The following is a 24,434-nucleotide window of genomic DNA, read 5'->3' as shown; positions in this document are numbered from 1 at the left end:
ATATGATGATGAAAGTTAAAAGTGTTTGTTGGTGTGTCAGGAAAACCAGCCTGCACTGCTTGGGTGGCAGGCTTACCACATTTTGGGAAACTCTATCAGAAGAGAGAATTCAGCCCAATCTGGGGTCTATGGGGACACTTCAAACCAAGGGACCCAGTGGAGTCACCCCTGCCAGGGCTGTCCCCATCCCCACTGGACACCCCAGGGTGAGGCCAAACTTACAGGTCAAAGATCAGGTAATGGTGTCCCTCCTCCGAGATGCTGTCATGGAGCCGGACTGCAGGAGGGGCCAAGGTAGCTGGTTATGCAGGACTCAAGGCTCCCCACTCACGCCCCTCTCACCCCTCAAATAGCCAACATTCCAATTTCTCTGAAAGTCACTGAGCTCAAGCCAGTTACGAGGTGCTTTGACAAAGCATGAACAAAGGCTCACCTCTGTTGTGTAGTCACTCAGTCGTATCTGACCCTTGGCGACCCCATGGACCCCAGAAGAGCCTTCCACGTTCTTCTGTCCAAGGGATTCTCCAGGCAAGAATACTGGAGTGGGTTGCCATTTCCTACTGCAGGGGATCTTCCCAACCCAGGGACTGAACCCACATCTCCTGCATTAGCAGGTGGATCCTTTACTGTCTTAGCTATCAGGGAAGCCCTCACTGACCTGAGGCATCACCCGAAGAAGCCTGAGCATAAAGACAAAAGACCCCAGCTTTGGTCAGAGTTTAGTCCCCTTCCCTCTCCAACCTTCAGTTTCCCTGCTGGGCAGGCCAGGGTCATGGAAAGAGCCTGTGACTCAAATCTCTGCCACTTGCTAACTGTGCATCTTTGACCAAGTTGCTATACCTTTCTGAGCCTCTTTCCTTGCTTGGAGGGCTTCCCTGGTGGCTCAAATGGTAATGCGTCTGCCTGCAATGCAGGAGACCCAGGTTCCATCCCTGGGTTGGAAAGATCCCCTGGAGAAGGAAATGGCAACCCACTCCAGTACTCTGGCCTGGAAAATTCTATGGACAGAAGAGCCTGGTAGGCAACAGTCCATGGGGTCACAAAGAGTCAGACATGACTTCACTTTCCTTGCTTGGACAATGAGAATGAAACTCCTGGAATTGCAGGCTTGTTGTGAGAATTCCATGAGGCACATAATCCATGTTGACTCAGTGCTGGCCCTGCGCTAATGGCACTCCTCTGCTTCCAGGTCTGAAGAGATAACAAAGCTGGTGGACGAGGGAATGACAGCAATCCCAGAGTTCTGGCCTGCTGAGAAACTGTCATCTTTTCATACCTCATTTACCAAGAACAGAGGCAAAGCTCCCAGGAGCCCAGAGCTTCCAAAATTACCCCCTAAGCTTCTTTCAAAAAAAAAAAAGGAGGGAGAGCCCAAGGCCTGGGGCTGACTCTAGGGGGCCTGCACCCTGCCAGCCAAGGGCAAGTTCTCCCAGGTCAAGTTCATGTCCTTCCCTGTACCACAACCTAAACAGGTCCATGGGCAGAGGGGAGGGTGGGCTCAAAGAGTTATGGTAATCACACAATGGAAAATGTTAAAATAATGCAGCAGTTCTTTATTCACTAGTTCGGAATCATATCTAAATCTTGTTCGGTGAAAGAGCAAAGCAGTATGCACAGTCCTTTCTAAAAAGGAGGCTACATTTCAGCTTGGGTATGGCATTCGTCTCTCTGGAATGATCCAGCGATGTGGGCACCGAGGTGGCCTTGGGGAAGGGAATTAGGACAGCTGGAGTTGTGGGCGGGTGAGACTTTTCACTGTAAGCCCCAGTGCCATCTGAATTTCTGCCACATACAATATTGAGTCCCTTAAAGCATATGGCCCTCATGTCGCTGTTCAGTTGCTCAGTCATGTCCAACTCTTTGTGACCTCACGAACTGCAACATGCCAGGCTTCTCTGTCCTTCACTATCTCCCGGAGTTTGCTCAAACTCATGTCCATCGAGTTGGTGATACCATCCAACCATCTCATCCTCTGTCGTCCCCTTCTCCTCCTGCCTTCAATCTTTCCCAGCGTCAGGGTCTTTTTCAATGCTTCAGCTCTTTATATCAGGTGGCCAAAGTATTCTCCCCATAAAGTTTGGAGAGTGGGTGCCTCCACAGATGGGGACCCGAGATGGAGGATGAAGGGATACAAATTTAAATAAAATGTTTTTTAAAACCTTAAATATATATATTTATAAATAATGACTGAAAAATGTTTTTAAACTATTTTAAAGCAAAACTAAAAACTAAGTAGCCTGAGTATGTATAATTTAATCCTGCTTTAATTTTTTAATCAACATTTTATAATAAAAATTTTCAAAATACAGTCAAGTGAATACCTATGTACATACTACTTGCTGCTGCTGCTGCTGCTAAGTTACTTCAGTCGTGTCCGACTCTGTGCGGTCCCATAGATGGCAGCCCACCAGGCTCTCCCGTCCCTGGGATTCTCCAGGCAAGAACACTGGAGTGGGTTGCCATTTCCTTCTCCAATGCATGAAAGTGAAAGTGAAGTTGCTCAGTCGTGTCCGACTCTTAATGACTCCATGGACTGCAGCCTACCAGGCTCCTCCGTCCATGGGATTTTCCAGGCAAGAGTACTGGAGTGGGGTGTCATTGACCACCTAGATTCTGTTATTAGTGTTTTCTCATATGTGTGTGCATGCTCAGTCTCTCAGTCATGTCTGATTCATTGTGACTCCATGGTCTGTAGCCTGCCAGGGTCCTGTGTCTGTGGGGATTCCCAAGCAAGGTTACTGAAGTGGGTTGTCATTTCCTACTCCATTTCTTATATATGCCTTACTACATTTCTATCCATCCCTTCATCCTTCAATCTATTTCAACTTTTAAGTGCACTTCAAAGCAAAAATAGACTTTTGAAACGTATGTGTGTTTTGAACTGAGCACCTTATATTTTGTGTGTGCAGAATCTGAAAGCCCTATTTTGGTGCCCTGCTCAGACCTCCTGTAGGAAGATGGCGCAGCCATCCTGCAGCTGCTGGGGGGTTGGCTAACCATGTGCAGGTGCCCTCCTCTGGAGAACTGCCCACTGCTAATGGAACTGCCCACCTTGCCCACAAGGTTACCTACAGCCTTCAGGCAATGATGAACTAATGTGGGGAGGCAGAGGCCATGCAAAAGGCCAGTCTGCCTTAAAGGAGGGACAGCTCCAAGACACGGTTTATGTTACAGAGGCCTCCCCACTGCACCCTCCACCTGGGATCAGGTCAGAGTTAGACTTGACCTGAAGCCACATCTCCACTTGGTTCCTTTCCCCTTCCTCCATCCCACTTCTCGCTATCCTTACAGGTCTCCCCTGGGAGCATGCCCTCGTGTTCCCACACACATCTGAATCCTTGCCTCAGGCTCTGCTTGTAGGAAACCTGACCTGATATGTTTTAGGGAGCTACAGACATCAGATACCATATGGATGTATACATCATCAATGTTAGCTCCAGATGCTGAGATTATAGGAGATACTTTAAAATTATTTGTTTTATCATTTAGCTACCATAAACTTGCTTTAATAGTGTACCAAGATAAAGTTTTGAGAAAGACCCTTTACTCCAAAAGGATTCTTCAGGAGCAAACTCCTTCTCCTCTATGCTGCTCAGATGTTTGAGGTTTTAACTCCTTTTTTGTGTGTGTGATTGTGAGAATCTCTGAGAAGCCAAGCTGCATCCAGAACCATCTCAAGAAAGAGCTTTTAGAACCACGTCAACAGCCATTTGGGAGGAGCTCCAAGAAGACTAGGGTTCCCTCTGGCCAGAAGCCTCAGCCTCTTTTAGAGAAGGTCCTCAGGGCTCAGGGAAATGGACAGAATGGGAGAGAGTGTCTCCAGAGCTTCCTCTAGCTCCGATGGTGCTTTTGTGCTGATTTTGAAGGCTGGCCCTGTGAGCAGGGGGATATGGGCTGGATTCCAGTCCCCACCTGCGGGATGATCCTGGAGTTGGCTTCAGTCCCCAAGAGGTGGCTAAATCTTGGCTCAGGGCACAGGAGACAGGATTCCTCATTTCAGTGCTGTTTTCATGCACAAAACCTCTCTTCCTGTGGTTGGAGGCCACCCTGAGGAAAAACTCAGCCTAGAGCCCAAGAGAGGCAAGGATTCAAAGGCTATGGCCTATGTGACAGTACCACTGCCTGGTGGGGAGACTGGCATGTCTGTGCTCATGGACTTATGCTGTCCCTGTCACAGAACAAACAAATCTGTAACCTAGTTTTCATTTGTGTAGCTGGATTCATGAACTTCTGACATTCTGTCCTATTTCCAACAGTTACAATTTCTTTCTCAGAAATTGAAGGGTCATATTTGTTCCTCTGGCCACTGCCCCCAAGACACCCCTGATGGCCACAGAAGTACTGAGAACATGGGCTCTGCAGTCAGACTCTCTGACTTTGCTTACTAGCTCCACCTCTTAGAAGCTGTGTGAGTTTGGGCAAATTATGTAACCTCTCTGAGCCTCCTTTCCTAGCAGCAGAGCCAATACTACTACACTGGACTGGTGTCAGGAGTTAACTCGAGATGCTAGTAAGGCACTCAACACAGTGCTTGGCACTAGGAAGAACTTAATAAATGAAGACATCGCCATCTTCATCACTAACCTCACTTCCCTCTGCCACCCCATATCACCTGCTAAACTCTCAGGTTATCTCCTCCTGCTCCTTGGGTGGCTTTTAAGGTGTGGGTGGGGGTCCACTTCATCAGCAGGTGCTAATGGTACAGAGAGCAGAGTGCTGTCCTCCCCGAAGCAAGATCTAGGAGGGAAATGCTTTGTGTATGGTGCAGCTTGTTCCCCCTGTCCTGAGCCAGCGACCTCCCTGACTTTGTCTCTTAGGGCTGGGCTGTGGCCACACACGGGCAGAGAGCAGTGAGCTTGGCTGGGATCACTAAGCAGGCTGAATAGTCTAGTTTCTTTGGGCACAGACCCACTTCTCAGGTTCTATAGCCACATCTGGATCGATCTGCACTCTTTTGGACAGATTACAACTACTTTGAACTGAGGTGCTTGGAGGCTCAGAAGGACCTCCAAGGACCCTTCCAGCCTTGACAATAGTTTTAGGTTCTCCCAACCATCTTCTTGTTCTGGATCTCAGCTCTGCTCTCTACTTCCCTGTCCATCAGCTACCCCACTCCTCTCCCACCCTCATTTCTTCCACACATCCTCAGAGACTAGCAGAGGCCTTGGCACATGGTGGGGTCTCGGATGTCCTTGACATCAGGTCAATGAATGAAGGAGTCATAACTCAAGTGATGATGATAATGAAGACTATGGCTGCCATTTCTGAGATTCTACCACCTGCCAGGCTTGTGCTAAGTACTTTACTTGCAACATCTCACTTAACCCTCACAACAGCTCTAGAAAGTGGGTACCATGATTATCCTTATTTCACAGAGGAAGGTACTAAGTCTGAGAAGTTTGTAGCCTGCCCAAGCTCAGATACGAAATGAAAGGTAGAATTTGGATTTGAACCCAGGTGTGTCTGACTGAAAATTCCATTTTCTTAACCAGAATATTATATATAGTGCCCCAAACCAATGACTCAAAATCTTGATGGCTCGGAGGAATGAGAATCACACGAAGATTCAGGCAAAAGGTAAGTCTTTCGGTAAGGTTGTTCTATTGGAGGGTGTAGATTGAGAAAGGATGGAGCAGCTAAATGATCCATAGCCCTTCCCCAGGGCCTGTCATTGTGCTATGATTTGTTTGATCATCATAAGCCTACAAGGTATCTATCATTCCCATTTTCCAGATGAGAAAACGGAACTTCAGAGCAGTTAAGCAACATGTCCTGGGTTACACAGCAATTAAGCAGCAAATCCAGAATCTGACTGTAGAATGTCAGCCCCAGAGCCCATAACTTACTGCTCCCTGCTAGAGCTGGGAATGAGCGACTGAAGGATGAGGAAGTGTTGACCGGAGACAACTGCAACTGCGCAGTGGCACGCGCGTGCACACACACACCCCATCTCCCTCTTCCAGGATTAATGGGCTTTCTAAGAACCGTGGAATTCTACAATCAAAGACCACTCATGACTCCCTCCATTGTACTGTTGGGGAGCTGGAGGCCGGCCCAGATTGGGCAGGAACTGCCCATGGTCATAAGCAGGTCAGGGGCCAACCAGGGTGGCTCCCCGCCAGCCTCCTTGCTGCCCCTTCTCTGACTCTAGCCCCAAGCCTCCAGCTGCTGTCTGTGCAGCTCTGTTCCTTTCCCCAGGCACGGGGAAGGGGAGGTGCCTTATGGGTATAAATAGCAGATGGAGATGCTACTCTTCTGCAGAGGAGTTAACTGTTGGGGCCCTGGACACAGAGAGATGCTTCCCTCCTAAGGGAGAAGGCGTGGTAGCTGTCAGAGTTAGAATGTTCCTTACAGAGCACCTAGATCTTGCCGCTTAAGTGTGACTGGTGAGCCAGCAGCTTTGGCATCACTTCACAGTGTGTTAGGAATGCAGACCCTCAGGCCCCACCTGGACCCACTCAACTAGAATCTACCTTTTAACAAGATGCCCAACTGGTCCAGACAGCCCTCTCCTTGCGAAGATGGGAGAAAGCAGCTCAGAGAGGGTAGTGCTCCTACCCAAGGTCACACAGCCATTCCCTGACAGCACTATATCTAGAATCTGCACTCCCTCCCCATCATGACTCAGAGCCCTGCCACGCAGTGATACAGCCCCTCAGCTGTGCAGGGACAGGGGAAGGGAGGTCAGGCAGTCAGGTCCTATTTCAGAGCCATCCTGCCTGCCCTGGGCGCAGCCACTCCATGCAGCCTGCGTTCAGTCCACTCTGGGGCAGGGGCCACCTTGGGGCTGGCCTGGAGAGACTGGCACTGCAGGTCCACGCAGGTGAGAAGGGCCATGGTGCCAGACTGACTCAGCATGGGAGTGGGCTTGGGGAGTGGGCTACACTGGTCAAGGCTAAGCCTATCCTATTTTCGTCTCTCAGAGCTTCGGAAGTTTTCCTGAAACAGCTTTTCTGAAGGAGGCTGCTGGCAGCGTGGGCTGGGAGGAAGGGCCCCTTCTTCACCTTCCCCCCAACCAAGCTGCTCGCTGAGGAGTATGGAAACCATGAAAGACACCCCCTTTCCCACCTCTATTTGCTGCCATCCCCAAGAAGAGAGCAGCTGCCCCCTTCCCTCAACAAACACCCACCAGGGCAGGCAGGGGAGCTGGGCCAGGCCCCACCCACACCCCTCGCCCATCCCCCATGCTCACCGATGTTGGGGTGCTTCAGCAGGCGGCAGATGCGGGCTTCACGCTCCAGCTTCTGGTGGTCTGAAACACACAGATGCCCAGATGAGTCCAGGGGAGGGAGGCATCTCCACCCACCCCATCTCTCCCTCCTCATAGCCTCTAATGACCTCTCCCTCCCAGGGCCTGGGCAAGCTCAGCTGGCAGAGCCTCTGGGTTCTCCAAGAAGGCAGTGGGATGCAGCGGAAGAGAGACCCAGGCTGCAATGAGGCAGAAGTCCCTTCCCCGCTCTGGGTCTCGGTTTTCAGGGTTCTTAACCGAGGGGCATCTCCTTCCTGTATCAGAGCCAAAGTCCAGGCAGCCTGGAACACCCCCACCCCCACATCAGGCTCCGACTGCCCTCCCCCAGCCCTGCCCCTCCCACTGCATCTCCTCCTGTGGAACTGCTGAACCTCAGCTCTCCAGGCACGCCCTGCCCTGCCCAGCCCTCTCACTCTGGGACCTTCGCACACGCGGTTCTCTCAGCTTGGAAAGCTCCCTCTCAGCCTCCCACCTGCTCTTCACTGGCCATCACTCACTCTTAGGCATCCTTGGATGTCACTCTCTCTGGCAGCCCACCCTGATTACCAGCTGCTGGGGGCTCCTCCTCTGCATTCCCAGGGCCCCTAGACAGCACATGCCACTCTGTCTCAGGGATGTCGCTGTCCCTGAGGGCGAGGACTTGGTCTCTGTTGTACCCCTGGCATCTACCTAAATCCCTGGCCTATGGAAGGTGCTCAAGAAATAAATGAAGGCTTCCCTGGTGGCTCAGTGGTAAAGAATCCGCCTGCCCATGCATGAGGCACGGGTTCGATCCCTGAAGCAGGAAGATCCCACATGCCTCAGAGCAACTAAGCCCCTGCGCCACAACTATTGAGCCTGTGCTCTGGAGCCTGGGAGCCACAACCAGTGAAGCCCAAGCGCCCTAAGCCCATGCTCCATGACAAGAAAAGCCACTGCAATGAGAAGCCCTCACACCACAATTAGAGAACAGCCCCCGCTTTCTGAAGCTAGAGAAAGCCCATGCAGCGATGAAGACCCAGCACAGCCAAAAGTAAGTAAATAAATACAATTTTTTAAATACATAAATAAAAAGATGACTAAAGCTAAACCTTTAAAAAAAAGAAATAACTAAGTGAAAGAACAAATGATTGAATAAACGAATCTTTCTAAGGGAGTAGGTATTCTCTGCAGGAGAAGGGTTGTATTAATTTACAGAAGATGCCTCATGTGTGAGGAGTCAGCACCCAGGACACAGAGAACCCCAAAGAATCTGCAGGGTAGTGGGGCTTACCCAGAGATCTCCCACCTGCTTCCTGGGACTTCTGTCCAAAGCCCCTAGATTTCCCTGCCCACCTGGGAGAGAGGCCTTGTTCAGGATCTGTACCTATGATCTCTGACTCTGAGACTGCTGAGCACAATCATACCCATGACCCCATTCAGTCCTCCTGACAAGCCCGGGCTGTGGACATCACTGTCCCTGTTTTAAACATTTTTCAATTTCCTTTGTGGTGCTTTTCTCACAATCTGGTATTTAATGCCTTAATTAAAAAAAAAAAAAACCCACCAGTATAATAGGAGCCAGTCACAAATACAGAATATCTACTATGTGTCAGGTATTATGCAGAGCACTCTATACACATCTCAAGGCCTCCCAATAATCCTCTGAGGATAACATTACCATTGTGCTGGCCTTACAGAGGAGGAAACAGAGGTTCAGAAAGGTTAAGTATCTGACTTAAAGTCACACTGCAGTGAGCAGAGGAGCCACGCTTTCTATCCAGGTAGTCAGGCTCCACGGGTGAGCTGTAAAACCCTATCGGGGAGTTCCCCGGTGGCCAAGTGGTTAGGATTCTAGGCTTTCATTGCCACAGCTCAGCTTCATCCCCTAGTAGGGGAATTGAGATCCTGCAGGGCACGTGGCACAGCAAAAAAAAAAAAAAAAAACAACTCAAAAAATAAATAAATAAAAATAAAACTCAAAACCCAGTGCTGTCCTGGTCTCTACACCCTGACTCATCACTATCATCTCCATCTGTCTCCTATTCCCCAGTGGGAAAATTCAGGCCCGCAGGAGGGAACTCACACAGACACTCAGTGGTGGAGCCAGGACTAGAACCCCGCTCTCTGAATGGCCCCTCCAAGGAAGGTGGGCATCAGAGATGGTGATGAGGAGGAAGAAAATCCCAGCCCTGTCCCTAGGCTGCCAGCTCCCCTGTCCCCTCCCCTCTCCATTAGCGGAATCACCAGCTGTCCTCCAAGGGCTGCAGAAACCAAGATCAATACTGAAATGTGGCTTTTCCATCAGCAAAGCAATTAAGTCCAATCCTCTTTCAGTAGAGTGTAAGCTCCACTCCCCAGCTGAAGGCAGCTGGAGGCTAGAGGGGGACGGCTGGCCCAGCTGGGCGCATCTTCGTTTCTCCTCCCTCTCTGTCTCCTTCCAAATCCTTCAGGGTAGGGAGGTGGAGGGGAAGGAAGGCTGATTCCCAGGCAAACAAGGGGGATCCCCATCCAGAGCTGGCCAAGAGCCCTCAGTAAGCAGAGGATGGCTGAACCCGCCCCAGCTCCAGACCCTGCCCCCAACCCACCCATCCCCAGCAGAACCAAAAGCCAGGCAGCTCAAAGTGGGACCTATCAGAGGGGGTGAGGGGACTCCTGGCTCAGGCTACACATTCAGGGGACAAAGGACCTAAATCTAGAATTCTGATGTTTTTCTCCATGTAAGGTCACCTGGGAGCAGAGTTACACTAACAGGATTGAAAGAAGAAAACGCTGGTCACACAGCTTTAAACATGTGACTGGTTACCAGACATTACTGCTGGAAATGCTAGGAACTGTTTTTATAAATCTTGTAATCATCTTGTGCATAGTACAATTACACTGCATTGCAACCTTCAGTGCTAAAAGCATTAATTTGTTGAATGTAAACATATACTTTATATGATAATTTTTGTAACTCTGTTTGAAATGTTTTCATTGTCTAATATGCAGGGAACCTCAAGAAATATAGGGACGGAGTTCCTCTTGACCTTTGAGGCCTTGCTCCATTAAGCAGTCTCTTGACAAAATCAAGGTAATCATCAATGTGGTCAAGCCTTGTTACAACTCAGAACTTTGAGGAACTACTCTTAAAGGCTTCCCCCAGGCCCCCAGTCAATAGTTAAGAGGGTAGCCAAGGACTTCTTATTAAAATATAAATGAGATCCTGCCTTCAAACTTTCCAACAGCTTCCTAATGTACTTATAATACAATCCAAACTCCTCAAAAACATCCAGAAAGACCCTGCAGGGTGCTGAGTTCTGCCTCATCTTGGCCCTGAAGCTCCCCCCACACTAGACTCCTGTGTGGCCTCAGGCACTGCAAACTCCTTCCCACCTCAGGGCCTTTGCACCTGCTGTGCCCTCTGCCTGAAATACTCTTCTCCTGGGTCTTCTCGTGGCTGCCTCTTTCTCCTCAAGCAGGTCCCAGCACCATGTCACCTCCTTAGCTTTCCCAGCTGCCTTTTCCTCCAGCCTCATCACACCCCCATTACCCTGTCTTATTTTCTTTGTTAACACTCATCACTACTTGAAAATACCCAGCTTACTTGTGTGTTTAATGTTCTTTTCAGTCTCCCTCCCTAGAAAACAGGTGTGATGACAGCAAGACCTTGACTGTCGGTCTCTGCCATGTTCCAAGGACTCAGAGTCATAAGCAGCTTGTCCAAATTCCCACACCCAAGAAGTAGCAGAGCTGGGATTTCAACCTGTGTTCATAATTACTGTACTGTATTGCCTCTTATTTTCATAATTGAGAAATCAATCCATCCAGTTCAGTGAAGTCCCATGATGGTGAGACATCTGAGAGAAGTTAGTCTGCAGCCTCCTGCTCGGGCACCAGGAAGTCTTGCTCCTAATACCCGTTGTGATAGATGCTTTGTGAATTTTCTCCCTCCCTCCCTGGGGGCAGACTTCCAGGGTGTTGGGGTTAAGGGGGCCAGGTCTGCTCAGAGCTCGGCAGGCAGTGGGTGGGTGGAAACTCTGGGGAGAGGTTCCTGGGACCAGACAGGACCCGCAGGGCATGACAGGGAAGAACAGAACCTGGGGAAGCCTTAGGGCTCTGCCAGCAGATTGAGTGGGCTCCAGCAGGTATGTGGGCAGCGGGGTTCTGGCTAGAGGCATAGGAGCCAGGGCAGAAAATAGACCTCTAGTCTCAGAACAGGAAATGTCCCCTCCCTCCACAGGACTTCAAAAAGCCTCCAGATCCTGGGCAGTTGGAGAAATAATCTGGAGGACCAAGAAGGGGAAGAGGTCGGGGAGTAGATGAGAAAGACAATAAAGATGCGTCTCACTGCCTCCTTGCAAGCTCCCTTGCATAAACCTGAAGCTCAGGGACAGCTGAATGAGCTCATACCATGCTTCCCACCTGGTGTCGTGGGACTGGTCATCAGGGAGCCGAGGAAGTGACCCTCAGTATCCAGGTGGACAGTGAGGCTTGTGGAGGTTGCTGGACGGGGACCAGTCACCTTTGGCAGCACTGGCTAGGTCCGTGTGCCCACCATCCCCTAAAATGTTGATGAATTTTTTCTGTTTGTCTGCCTGGTGAGGCTGCAGCTAGGAAGCTTCCAGAGCCCCTGGCAGGGAGTTAGCGCTGAGCATCTACTGGCTGTTGTCACTGCTGACAGGACTTTCTAAAGGCAGGAACTGGGCCCTCACCTATTGAATCCCCCACCCTCAGGGGTGGAACTGGGACAGCTGTAGCTTTCAAAAGGCTCCCAGGGGGATTTGGCAGGGATTGGGACAGGGAAACATTTTTACCTTTCATTTCATGTCTTTATGGCTTCTTGGAATTGTTTATAGTACGAGCATTTTATATAAAAAGAGTAGTTTAAAAATACACACAAAAATCATCTCCCGGGTTTGGGAGCCGCTCAATAAAAGAGGCTGGCCCCATGGGAAAGGGGAAGCCCTAGCTCCGGGGGAGGGGGATGGAGGACACCCCGGGGGGCATGGCCCCTGCTGGGAACTGCCAGAGTCACCCAGGAGTGCCAGCAGGAGAAGCTTGGCGTGTGTTGCCAAACATCCAGCATTAAAACGCTCCCCACCACAGGCCCCAGGAGGAATGAACAAAGAAACGTGCTAAAGGAAGCTGGGAGAAAAGCATCGCAGTTGGCAGACTTCTTTGGGAAGGTTCTGAGACCCTCCCCCTAGCCCCTCACACTCACCTAGGCCTGGGCACCTTCCTCCCAGGAGGTCAGAGCTTTCTTAAGTCACCAGAGAGGGGGCTTGGCAGTTACTGCACAGACCAGAGTCTACACTCCCCCAAAGCCTTAGTTACCTTCCCGAAAAGAGGCGATGCTCCTTCCATTCCCCTATACGTGTTTCTTTCTGTCTCGTGCGTGTGTGGATGAGGCTCTGAGACTGTGGTGAACAGGCCCAAGATTCCTCAGCATCCAGGGAGGACCCTGGTTCCTGATTCTCCCTCACTGCAGGGGGTGGCAACCCAACCTGTCACCCCAAGCCATGGCTCAAGCCCTGCCCCTGCTGTATCTCAGGGATTGGGACATCTCCCTTGACCAACTGTGATATAAAGCACAGAGAGGGCACCGGACAGCCACTAGTCACACAGCCACGGCCGGGCGAGCCCCAGCATCTGCGTGTGAGGCAGTGGCCCTGCTGGCCTTGTTGCCTGCCCTGACTTCCTGCCCCAGGCTCTGGCCCTGGACCTTCGGCAGGGCTCTCCCTTCCGCACGAACATTCACACGGGCTGTGTGCCATGGTGGGCCCCGGTCTTCGGAGGACCGCCGCCACCCCAGCCTCTTTTCCCTGCAGGATGTTGATCTGTCTACGGGGGAGTTCAGTAACTAGAAAGTGCTGGGCTCCCAGCAACGCTGAGCCAGAGACATGAAAGGCAGCAGCGCACGGTGCAACACGGAGCCTGCTGGGAGGCCCGTGAGGGCCAATGTGAACATCCTGTACCGGCCTCTGTGAAACCCACACCTGCTGGGCCCTGGCCCAGACAGTTGCCGCTATGCCAGACAAACACCTGGACACTCTGCCAACCCCCTTCCACGCTGCGCAAGCCATGGCTGCACAGCCCCCTCCTGTACCTGCCTCACCCACCAGAATGCCCCCCCATATCCTGGGGGTCCCTAAGGCAGCTCAGACCCACTGTTCAGAGTGGAGATCTTTGAAGACAATCTTCCCCAACTGTAGTCACCACCATCACCACCCTAACCACATGCTAAGGGCAAGAACATAGCTTCAGAGCAGACACTCCAAAGTTTAAAGTCCATACAAATTACCGGTGTCTTGTCAAAATGCAGATTCTGATCCCTTACATCTGGAATTATGAATTTGCATTCCTAACAATCTCCTAATGATGCTGATGCTGCGGGTTTAGAACCACGTCCAAATTAGAATTACCTGGGGATCATTTCCAAAAACCCAAGTCACAGCCCAGACTAATTAAATTACACCCTTGGGATGTGGGATCCAGGCATGAGGAATGTCTGAAGCTCTCCAGGGGATTCCAGGCTGGGAAGCCACTGTCCAAGGGAGTATTTAGGAACCAGAAGGTGGACTGGCGCGGTCGAGGCGCAGCACACCTGGTGTTCATGGGACGCTGATTGAGCACCCGGATATGCCAGGTGCTGTCCTGGGTGCTGGGCACACCCAAGGAATGAGACCCAGCCCCACCTTCTTGGTGCTCATGGTCATAAAAGAGGATGAATATTAAACAAGGTACCAAACCAGTAAATGGGATAACTCCACATCGGGAGAAAGCCACAAAGATAGTAAACAGTAACAAGAGACATAAAATGGGGAGGTCCCCCTCAGATCTGGGGGTCAGGGAAGTCTCTCAAAGGATGTGACATTGAACTGAGACCTGAAGGCTGACAAAGTGCCAGCCTTGTAAGGAGCCAGGTGAGAGCATCTAGGCAGAGAGAGAGGCAGGTGCAGAGGCCTGGCTGTGAGAATGGAGGTGGATGGCAGAACAGCAGGGAAAGGAGGGCCTGCCTGGCAGCTTAGTTTTTACCTGGGTGGGTGGATGAGGGGCAGAGAGCCTGGCCTGTGAGAGGCTATGGCATCCAGTCTAGACCCCCTAAGGAAGAAATATGGAGGAGTCTATTCTCATAGTACCCGCAGGAAGAAGAGCCCCCACCTCTGACCGCAGCATCACCCAGAAGGAGAGACCCAGGTCCCAGTTCTAACCCAAGGGATAGAGGGAAGGATGAAGGGAGGAGGGTGGGCCAGGCATGGATCCGGCACCTACCTCTGGCCGAGAGCTTCTTTGTGTTGATAATCTTGGCAGCATATTCCTGGCCGGCCAGCACCTTCACACACCTGCGCACCACTGAGAAGGCTCCCCTAGGACAGAGGAGGCAAAGAGGGTGAGCGGGGGCCCAAGGGCTATGTTCCCAGGAGACACCACAGTTCACGCAGCTGCTCTGTGCTGGGAGGGAGCCTTCCCTCAGGGCTGCTCGAGCTCGTAGGGGATGCTAGTGGCGCACCTCGGAGACAGAGCAGGCCTGGAGACCCATGGGAACCACTGGTAGTAAATTGTTAGGAAATTGGCCTCGTGAGAGATGAGCTTTGTCCAGTCATATTAAGTTAGGCTTGACAAATTCTAAAGCACTAAAATCATGCAATGTTAGAATCACAGAATCTAGGTCCCTGGAAGGTGAACCCACTCCAGTGTTCTTGCCTGGAGAATCCCAGAGACGGAGGAGCCTGGTAGGCTGCTGTCTATGGGGTCGCACAGAGTCGGACACGACTGAAGCGACTTAGCAGCAGCAGCAGCAGTAGGTCCCTGGAAGTTTTCAGTTTTTTCTTCTTTGGGTAGTTAACACAGTGACATGGTTCAAAGCTCAAAAGATACAAAAGTGTGGATAGTTAAAGTGACTCCTTCCCATCCCTATATCCCAGACTCCAAGGTCCCCTGCCCAGAGGTGGCCAGTGTTACCAGAGCATCTGTCCATAGATAGCTCCCCCCTCCCCCATGCAAATACTGGACACTGCATGCTGCTCTGTACCCTCTTCTTCAGAAATTTTTTAGAGATCCTCCTATATTATCACATAAAGAGTTTTCATCTAATCATGTGGGCTGTCCTATAATTTACCTAGCCAGTCCCCTATCGACAGGCAATCAGGTTTCCTATATTATCACATAAAGAGTTTTCACCTAATCATGTGGGCTGTCCTACAATTTACCTAGCCAGTCCCCTATCGACAGGCAGTTAGGTTTCCTATATTATCACATACAGAGTTTTCACCTAATCATGCGGGCTGTCCTATAATTTACCTAGCCAGTCCCCTATCGACAGGCAATCAGGTTAGTCCCAGTCTATAGCTCCAGTCTACAGCTGTGACAGACAGTTCTGCAATGCCTAACCTCATATATGTGCCTTAGAATTACATTTCCCACGACTTCCCTGGCGGCTCAGATGGTAAACCATCTGCTTATAATGCAGGAGACCCAGGTTCCATCCCTGGGTTGGGAAGATCCTCTGGAGAAGGAAATGGCAACCCACTCCAATACTCTTGCCTGGAAAATCCCATGGACGGAGGAGAGTGGTAGGCTCCAGTCCTTGGAGTTGCAAAGAGTTGGACATGACTGAATGACTTCACTTTGACTTTTCATGTATACAAGTATCTGCAAATAAACTTCTAGAACAGGTATTATTTGGTCAAGGGTAGCTGTTGTTTTTCTCTGGAGAAGGAAATGCCAAGCCACTCCAGTATTCTTGCCTGGGAAATCCCATGGACAGGAGCCTGGCAGGCTACAGTCCATAGGGTCGAAAAAGAGTCAGACATGACTTAGTGACAAAACAATACAAGGTGTTGTTGGGTACTTCTGAAGGATAACGAGAAACGATCCATCTTAGAAATGTACCAACTTTCATGCTAATATGTGAGGGGAGTCCCTCTGCCTTTGTCAATACAACGTGTGATCAAACCTTTATATCTTTACTAGTGAGACGTGGAGCACGGTGACTCAATGTAGATTTAATTTGGAATTCTTATATCAAGAGTGAAGCTAAGCATTTTTTTTTTTCATGTGTTTTTAGAGGCTCCTGGGTTTTTATCTTCAAAATATTTGCGGCTGGAAGAACTCGAAGCAAGGGCTGTGGGTTTCATGGCTCATAGGAGACATTGTTTCCATGTGGAACGTGGCCCATTTTCCACATTATTTGATTTTTCAAGAAAAACTAGAATTCTGGATATTTTAGTGACATTTCCCAAATTTTAAATACTGGTTTCTGCTGCTGCTGCTGCTGCTAAGTCACTTCAGTTGTGTCCAACTCTGTGCGACCCCATAGACGGCAGCCCACCAGGCTTCCCCGTCCCTGGGATTCTCTAGGCAAGAACACTGGAGTGGGTTGCCATTTCCTTCTCCAATGCATGAAAGTGAAAAACGAAAATGAAGTCGCTCAGTCGTGTCCGGCTCCTAGTGACCCCATGGACTGCAGCCTTCCAGGCTCCTCCATCCATGGGATTGTCCAGGCAAGAGTACTGGAGTGGGGTGCCATTGCCTTCTCTGTTAAATACTGGTATCTAATTCCAAAAAAATTAGCTCCCTGTGTCACACAGGAAATTTCCAAATCTAATGCTCTGTGACAACCTAGAGGGGTCGAATGGAGTGGGAAGTTCAAGATGGAGGGGACATATGTATACCTGTGGCCTGATTCATGTTGATAGATGGCAGAAGCCAACACAATACTGTAAAGCAATTATCCTCCAATTAAACATAAAAAATCAAAACAAATTTAAATGTAATATTTTGCCAAACAAAACGAGTTTGGGGGCTAGATCTGGCATCTAGGTGCCATGTTATACCTTCCACTACAAACATCATCTGGCGCAACCCCTTCACATCACAAAGGAGGCCCCTGAGGGGCCAGACACTGCCCATGGTCTGTTATCGCCCTGCTGCTGCTGCTGCTGCTGCATCGCTTCAGTAGTGTCTGACTCTGTGCCACAGGTGAATGGCAAGAAACAAGTCTCCTGTGCAGCCTTCTCCAGTTTTAATGTGCATATGAATTACCCAGGCATCTTGTCAAAAGGCAGATTTTGATTCCTTAAGTCTGAGGCAGAGCCCAAGACTCTGAGCTTCCCCGTAGCTCAGGGGAGAGTGCTCAAGGTCACACAGGCAGTGCTGTATTTTGAACTCAGATATCTGCAGCCCCAGATTTTTGGCTTCTCCACCTAGTGAGCCTGCCGCTTGCGGGCCTGCACACCCAGGTTCCTGACGTGGCCACGCCCCACCATATCTTCCAAACTTTGATCCCCTCTCCTAAGCACACAGGCAGGTCCCAGCTACACAGATGCAGCTGATGGGAGCAGGGGCGGACGTTGGCAGGCGCTGAGGAAGCCTGCAGGCTGGCAGAGATGCCCGTTCTCACAGGCCCCAGGGTGTTCTGTCACTGGCTTCGTGTCTGAGCAGCATGAAGGGAATGGGTGGGAAACTGGAGAAGGATGAGGCAGGAAGATCTGGGAGGTGGGCTAGAGGCCAGGAAATGTGACCTCGTAGGAAAGCTGGCGAAGGCCAGAACTCACGGGCACAGCTACGGACTGCCATCCGGCGGAGCGGGGTGGGGGGTTCTGCCTGTCCTCCTCGTGGAGGGAGCAGCCATTGGGGCTCCCTCCCTGAGAAGCACCCTCCCCGTGACACAGCACACCACACCTCCCCCACTAGCCCAGGACCACAGCTGCTCGTCCATCCACTAGACAGAGTTCCTAAGGACCAACAGGGCCTCCATACATGTTACTATAGGAACAGGAGGTAGATTTAAGTGAACTTAGACAGGGAGAGGGCGTCAGTCTGGGGTGTTAGAAACAGGAACAGGTACTTGAAGAAGGTGCCCACCCTATTCGGACCGGGACTTTCAGGTTCCTGCTTAGTGGGAGGCCATGATTCTCAGAAACCCCAGAGGAGAGAGCATGTTTCAGATGGCCCCTTCTGGGAAAGATTCTGAGGATTCCAGGGAGAGGAGGGGCAGGAAAGGAAGGTTTGTCTTATTCACTGGCAGCTAGCACATGTGTGGGGCTCTGTGCAGAGGCTTAACAGGCTCCACAAACCTAGGCTCTACCCCAGGAACTGAGGACCTGAGAGCCATGTCTATAAAATAAGAGAAGTCATGCTTGCTGAACTTCCTCCTCACAACACAGTGTCGAGCTTTTGTGTAAATCCCAGGTTCTAACCCAGGTGGCTCTGTGGCAAAGAATCCACCTGCCAAAGCAGGAGATGCCAAAGACGCAGGTTCGATCCCTGGGTTGAGAAGATCCCCCGGAAGAGGGAATGGCAACCCAATCCAGTGTTCTTGCCTGATGAATCCCATTGATAGAGAAGCCTGACGGGCTGCACTCCACTGGGTTTCAAAGAGTCGGACACAACTGAGCACACACGCAGGTAGAGGGAGGAGCTTATCAAAACGATTCAGAGAACACCAGCTTCGCGCACACCCAGAATGTACACTCCCGATGCACCTTCACCACTAAGCTCCTTGGCCCTCACAACAACCCTGCAAAGTTGAGATTACGATCCCCCATTTTTTCAGGGCATGAAACTGAAGCCTCAAGGGAGCAGGCATATTCCTCCCGAGGCTGTGACAAGAATCCAGGTCACCTGTCCTTGTTCTCCTGACTCCACCAAAGGCAAGACAGTGTGACCCCCAAAAGCAGGGGCTCTGGGCTCACAAAGCCCTGTGATCTGATTGTGACTGACCCCCAGCTGTGGATACTGAACTTGGCACTTCCACTCTGTTTCCTCCTACAAAATGGGGGCCAAAATAATACCTCTGTCTTGGGTTTGGGGGGAGATTAAGTCAGGCAACACACGCGAAACCCTGGGCACAGTGCCAGGGCATGCTGATCACTGATGGGGCGAGGAAATGGTCTGGGCCAGGGAGCCCGTTTTCCACCTATGAGGCCTCAGGTCTTCATCCACGAGTGGAAAGGCTCCTCCCTGCCAGTTCTGGTGCTGGGGATCAGAGATGGGGGGGCAGAGGAGACTCTGTAGCAAAAATGAGAGTGTGGGCAGCATGATCGCAGCCCTAACTTCCTCTCTTTTTAATCTTTTGTTTAAAAAAAGGCATGTTTCTGCATGCTCGTCCTGTGGGAGCAAGTGGCCACAGCCCAGCAGCTTTGGCAAAAGGAAGAGCCAGCCCACTCCTCCCACGGCCCTGAGTTGAGCAGGTGGCCAGTGGGTGGGTGGGCAGGAGCCTGGAAACAGGACAGGGCCGAAAAGGGGAGGAGGCCAGGATGGGGAGGGCAGAGTGGGAGAGAGTGACCAGGGGTCCAGGGAGGAAGGGATGAAGCCTGCATGGGAGGGCCCTGGCAGGTGGGGGATGTCCTCGGGTGGATTCTGGGTGCAAAGGTTTCAGGGGCACGTGTCTGCCCACACGTGTATGTCAGCAGCTTGTCAATGCCCTCAAGTATGTGGTGACATGTGCTGTCACCCTGGGTGTGTACATGTGTTAGGAGAGGGTCACAGAATGTGGGCAGGGAGGAGTGTGTGTGAGATAGACAGACACTGGAGGGACAAAATCTCAGATCTCAGCCCTGCTGGGAGGTCTTGGGGAGGGGTCTGCCCCAGTGTGGGCCTCACGGGTTTCATGGGGATTGGTGTGGGCATGAGGCTAAAAAATATAGAGACCTTTCCACCTTCAATATTCTTTACTTCTTTGGTTGTGTAGCACGGCTTGCAGGACCTCAGTTCCCCAACCAGGGATTGAACCTAGGCCATGGCAATGAAAGCACCCAGTGCGAACCACTAGACCACCAGGGGATTCCCTCCACCTTCAATATTCTATACTAGTGCTGTCCAACAGAACTTTCTACGATGATGGAAATATTGTCCATTGTGACAGGCGCTAGCCTCCTATGGCTATAGAGCACTTGAAATCTGGTTAGTAGGACGGAAGAAATGAATTTTTAATTTTATTTCATTTCAGTCATTATAAGTGGCTAGTGACCACCAGGTTGGATCGTGAAGTTCTATGTGCATAAGAACTGGCAGTCCTGAACCAGACCAACCAGAGTGCAAATTGTGGTCCAGCCGCTTACTAGCAATTTATTTAACCTCGGTAAGACCATTTTCCTCCCTTGCAAAATGTAGGTAAAGATTAGTACCCACCCTGAGCACTTGTTTCAAGGATTCAATATAAGACTAGGGTATGCAGTGGGTTTAGCCCAATCCTTGGAGTGTAGTAAATGCTCAGGAAACAACGCCTTTTATAGGCATCATTATCTCCGAAGTGATGAGAACAGCTGGCATCATCAGAAGCAAAATGGACCTTGTTTGCCAAGCTCAGGAAAGAAGCAAGCCAGGGGAGGAGGTGTGTGGGGACCATCGTGAGGGGATGGGGTGCTTCCCCAGGCCCCAGCAACCTGCCCTTGGGTGTAAGCAGGCAGGGAGGCAGCACCTGGTTCAATAGACAGACGGGAAGGGCGAGGGCACGCTGATAGTGGGTCCATCATGGCTGGAAATGTGGGAACGTGCTAATGGGCCGTGAAAAGCAAGATTTACACTGGGAAATTGCTTTTCCGGCTGCCTGGCAGGCACAGTGTCCTGGGAGTTGCTGGCTGCCTGCCCACAGGAGGCTCATCACCTTCTCTGGCCCAAAATACCCCAAAATGCTGACTCGCAGTAATTCCAAACACCTGGGGTCCTCACTCAGCTTGGCTATCAGCTTGCTTATCCTTCCACTTGAAAGATGGACACGAGGAGCCACAGCCCCACTTCCTCCTGGGCCATCTGTGAGAAGTATCTACTACATAGGGATGGGAAAAGGTCCCTGAGACCCAAGATCAGTTACTGCCAACTTGCCCTCAAGGCAACTCCCCACCTTCACTCCAGAGCGCAGGGCGTGCCTATGGGTATCAGCAGAAGGGGATGGACACGGCTTATGATGGCACAGTCCCGGAGCCACTCTGCACTCCTCCGGGGTCTGATCGTCAGGAGTCTCGTCAGTCTCTAGGGTCTTCCTTTCATTGGCTGCTTCCTCAAACACACCCAGGACTCCCTCATTCTGGAAAAATAAACAACCATCCTTTCCCCAAACTTGAAAAGCTGAAAAACCAGGAGCCTTTCTCTCGACCCACAAGCCTTGGCCACTTCCTTCCTCCTCCTTTCTCTGCTGCCAAACTTCCAGAGCAAGTGTCCGACATTCGCCGCCTCCTCTTCCCACCTCCCACGCTTCAGAAACCCACCACAATCTGGTTCCCACCCCCGGCTCCCTGGAAGAAAAGTTGTGCCAGGCCCACCCACCCAGTGCCCCCACCCCCGCCCCTGCAGTCCCCAGTGGGCCTGATCTGCCTAGCCTGCCCCACGACAGGTGACATTTGGCCCCAGTGGCTACCCAGTTTGAGGCCTGTCTTCCCTCTCATTTCTGGGTCACCACACTCTCCTTGGCAGCCCCCCCCCAACTTATTTTCACTTCTTCATCCCCCTCCTATCCCCCTCTGAACATCTCTACTCCTTGTTCTCTCTCCACCAATCCTTACCTCTTTCCCTGCCATCCCTTCTACCCAGGACCATGAAACTTGGATCTGTGGGGAGGCTCTGGGTGTTCGTGAACATCTCTAAAATTTTAACTAAATTATTCTGTGTCTGTGCATTGTTCTGTGCAGAGGACGCATAGTTTTCATTAGCTTCACAAGGGATTCTCTGACCACCACCACCGCCCCTGCCCACCTCCCCTCAACCCCGCAGAATGATGAAAGCCACTGAGTGTCACCCAAGAGTGAAATCTGCTTCTGCACAGCCATTCCTCGCTTCAGAATTCTAGTCCCAAATTTCTAGCTGCTCACTAGAAATACTATGTGATCGGCACCTCTTAATCAAAGTCCAGTTTTCTCTCTCCAAATCTCACCACTCCAGGTTAATATGCCTAAGCATTCTACCTCTCTGAGATGAGCTGGGATGAGTTCAGAAAGTTTCTGCTCAAAGGTAGACAGACCTGTTACCTGTGAGAGGATTAACTTGTAATACTTCTTGGTGGTCAATAACTCACAGGCCAGGTTAGCTGGTCTGATCACTTGGCACAGAGCAAGGCTTGGGGGCATGGAACCCAGAGCAGATGGGGTTTGAATGTCTGGGGGAAGGCACAGAGCTGGGGTTGGTCGCTGGAGCAGCCCCGGCTGAGGGGCCGGAGTGTGGGCCACAGGTTGCTGCAGCAGACACTGCAGTAATATCTTGCCATTGAGGTCTACTCTCTCCCCATTCTACAGTTAAAGAAACTGATGCCAAGACCTTGAACCCAGGAGTCCTGAATCATCATCCTTTGCTCTTTCCAATACCCTAAACTCTCAGACTCCCCTAACTTGTGGTCCACAGATGGGCATTAGGGTGGGGGATTTGTGGGAAATGATATACAACATCCTGTGAGTTGGAATGAGTGTGTGTTTTGGGGGGTGACTGTGGCTCATGTGAGATTCTCTGAGGACTTCTAGATTCCTCAAACAGTTAAAAAGCTGAAATCAGATTTGTTCAGATATGAAAGGAACATCCTGTTTGCATAACGTGTGTGTGCGTGTGCTAAGTCACTTCAGTCATGTCCGACTCTTTGCGACCCTATGGACTGCAAAGGCTCCTCTCTCCATGGGATTCTCCAGGCAAGAATACTGGAGTGGGTTGCTATGCCCTCCTCCAGGGGATCTTCCCAACCCAGGGGTCGAACCCATGTCTCTTATGTCTCCTGCATTGGCACGTGGGTTCTTTACCACTAGAGCCACCTGGGAAGCCCCTGTTTCCATAACACCCACCTCTATATACTTTAAGCAAATTCCTTCACTTTGTGGGGGCTTCAGTTTATCCATCTGTGAAATCAACTGTTGATCATTTGTAAGCCTTCTCTTTTTTTTTTCTTTTTAAGCAATAGTATCCTTTCTTAATAACAAACAAACACAGCTATGCAGGTCCCCAGATGGCAAACAGAGCAGAGGTGGCAGGGGCTGGGGGCTCAGAATCCCCTTTGCTTGGTTTTCTCTCTCTCTTCTCCCCAGCTCAGCATAGCAGCTCTTCCCCAAACTCCACAAACTAGCATTTGAGAGCCAGAAAATCCTAGGACCTTTTCCTGAAACCACACATCCCTCCTCCTCTCCACCCCAGCTGCTGCCGCCCACTTCCAGACTCCAAAAGATGCTGCAAGCACGCAGTGTCTTCGAGCCGTCCCGCACTCCCAGGCCTGCCCCACGCCAACCCAGCAGAAGTCTTGCTGGGGACACAGAAGGCCTGGGAACCGGAAGAGTCTGTTTGCTGCAGGGAACATTGAACCAACAGAAGTTCCAACATGTTCCTTGTTTGGGCTGTGCCTAGGTTTTCTTGACTGGGTTACAAAAAGGAAAGCTAAAAAATATATATCCACAGGGCTTGGTGACAGGATCATAGCAGGCAAAACGGGAAAATGGTGAGGGGCTGCTTTCTCCCAGCTTCAGGGAGCCTCCTGGCCTGGCTTCAATTACATGTACACCCCAAAGACTTTCAGAGAGAAAGGCTCCAAGGAGTGAAAAGCCAAGAATTGACATGGAAAGAGGCTGAAGGGCCCAGATCTCATGTGTCACTGACTTGTGTGACCTCAGGCAAGCCCCTGACCCTCTCTGGACTTTATTTCCCCATCCCTAAGACAAGGGAGCACTCTTCCTTCTGATATTCATATGCAATTGAGGCTATCCTGACCCCTAAACCATCTCCCACTTTGTGCTTGTAGCAAAGCCTCTTACCAGACAAGGAAAGGGATGCAGGCAAGGAGGGAAACAAGACCCAGCAGTGAGAAGAGGGCTTCCACATGTGTATCTGCTGGAACAGGGCTCAATATTTCCCAAGCCATGTTCATCTGGGGGTAGAGGATCAGTTGACAATGAGAAAGTTCTTTAGGTTGAGCTGAAATCTACCTCCCTGTTACTCTAGACATGTGGCCCTGCTCTGCCCTCCAGAGCCATATAGAGCAGTCTTGTATCATCTCTGGGGCTCAAGATGTCCCTCCAGGGATAAGGGAAGGGAACCCTGAGGGGTCTCTTTTCCCTGCTAGAGTCCCCAGCTTCTTGGCCCTCTCTCACCTGATTTGGCTTCCAGACCTTGGCCACCTGGCCCACCTCCCACCTCTTCTAGACATGCTACAGGTTTTTAATATTCCTTCTAGCCCCTAGGTATCCAAAAGTTGAAGGCAAGGACTTCCTTGGTGGTCCAGTGGCTAAGACTTCATGCTTCCACTTCAGGGAGCACAGGTTCAATACCTAGTCAGGAA

The 24,434-nt window shown here is 50.9% G+C and overlaps 1 protein-coding gene across 3 annotated transcripts in view; it reads right to left on the bottom strand.

Annotated features, from left to right (window-relative positions):
- Nucleotides 1-24,434, bottom strand: part of CAMK2A (calcium/calmodulin dependent protein kinase II alpha) — a 65,943-nt gene that overhangs the window by 35,086 nt on the left and 6,423 nt on the right. For all 3 annotated transcript variants that reach the window (XM_027545963.1, XM_027545961.1, XM_027545962.1), the window contains exons 2-4: nucleotides 14,462-14,556; nucleotides 7,193-7,252; nucleotides 223-277 (exon numbers count right to left, since the gene is read on the bottom strand). In XM_027545963.1, the coding sequence (XP_027401764.1) occupies nucleotides 223-277; nucleotides 7,193-7,252; nucleotides 14,462-14,556 (210 nt within the window). The remainder of the gene's footprint in view (nucleotides 1-222; nucleotides 278-7,192; nucleotides 7,253-14,461; nucleotides 14,557-24,434) is intronic.

The sequence above is a fragment of the Bos indicus x Bos taurus genome, chromosome 7 (assembly GCF_003369695.1).
Source record: "Bos indicus x Bos taurus breed Angus x Brahman F1 hybrid chromosome 7, Bos_hybrid_MaternalHap_v2.0, whole genome shotgun sequence".
NCBI lineage: Eukaryota > Metazoa > Chordata > Mammalia > Artiodactyla > Bovidae > Bos > Bos indicus x Bos taurus.
This window is presented reverse-complemented; position numbering and strand designations above follow the sequence as displayed.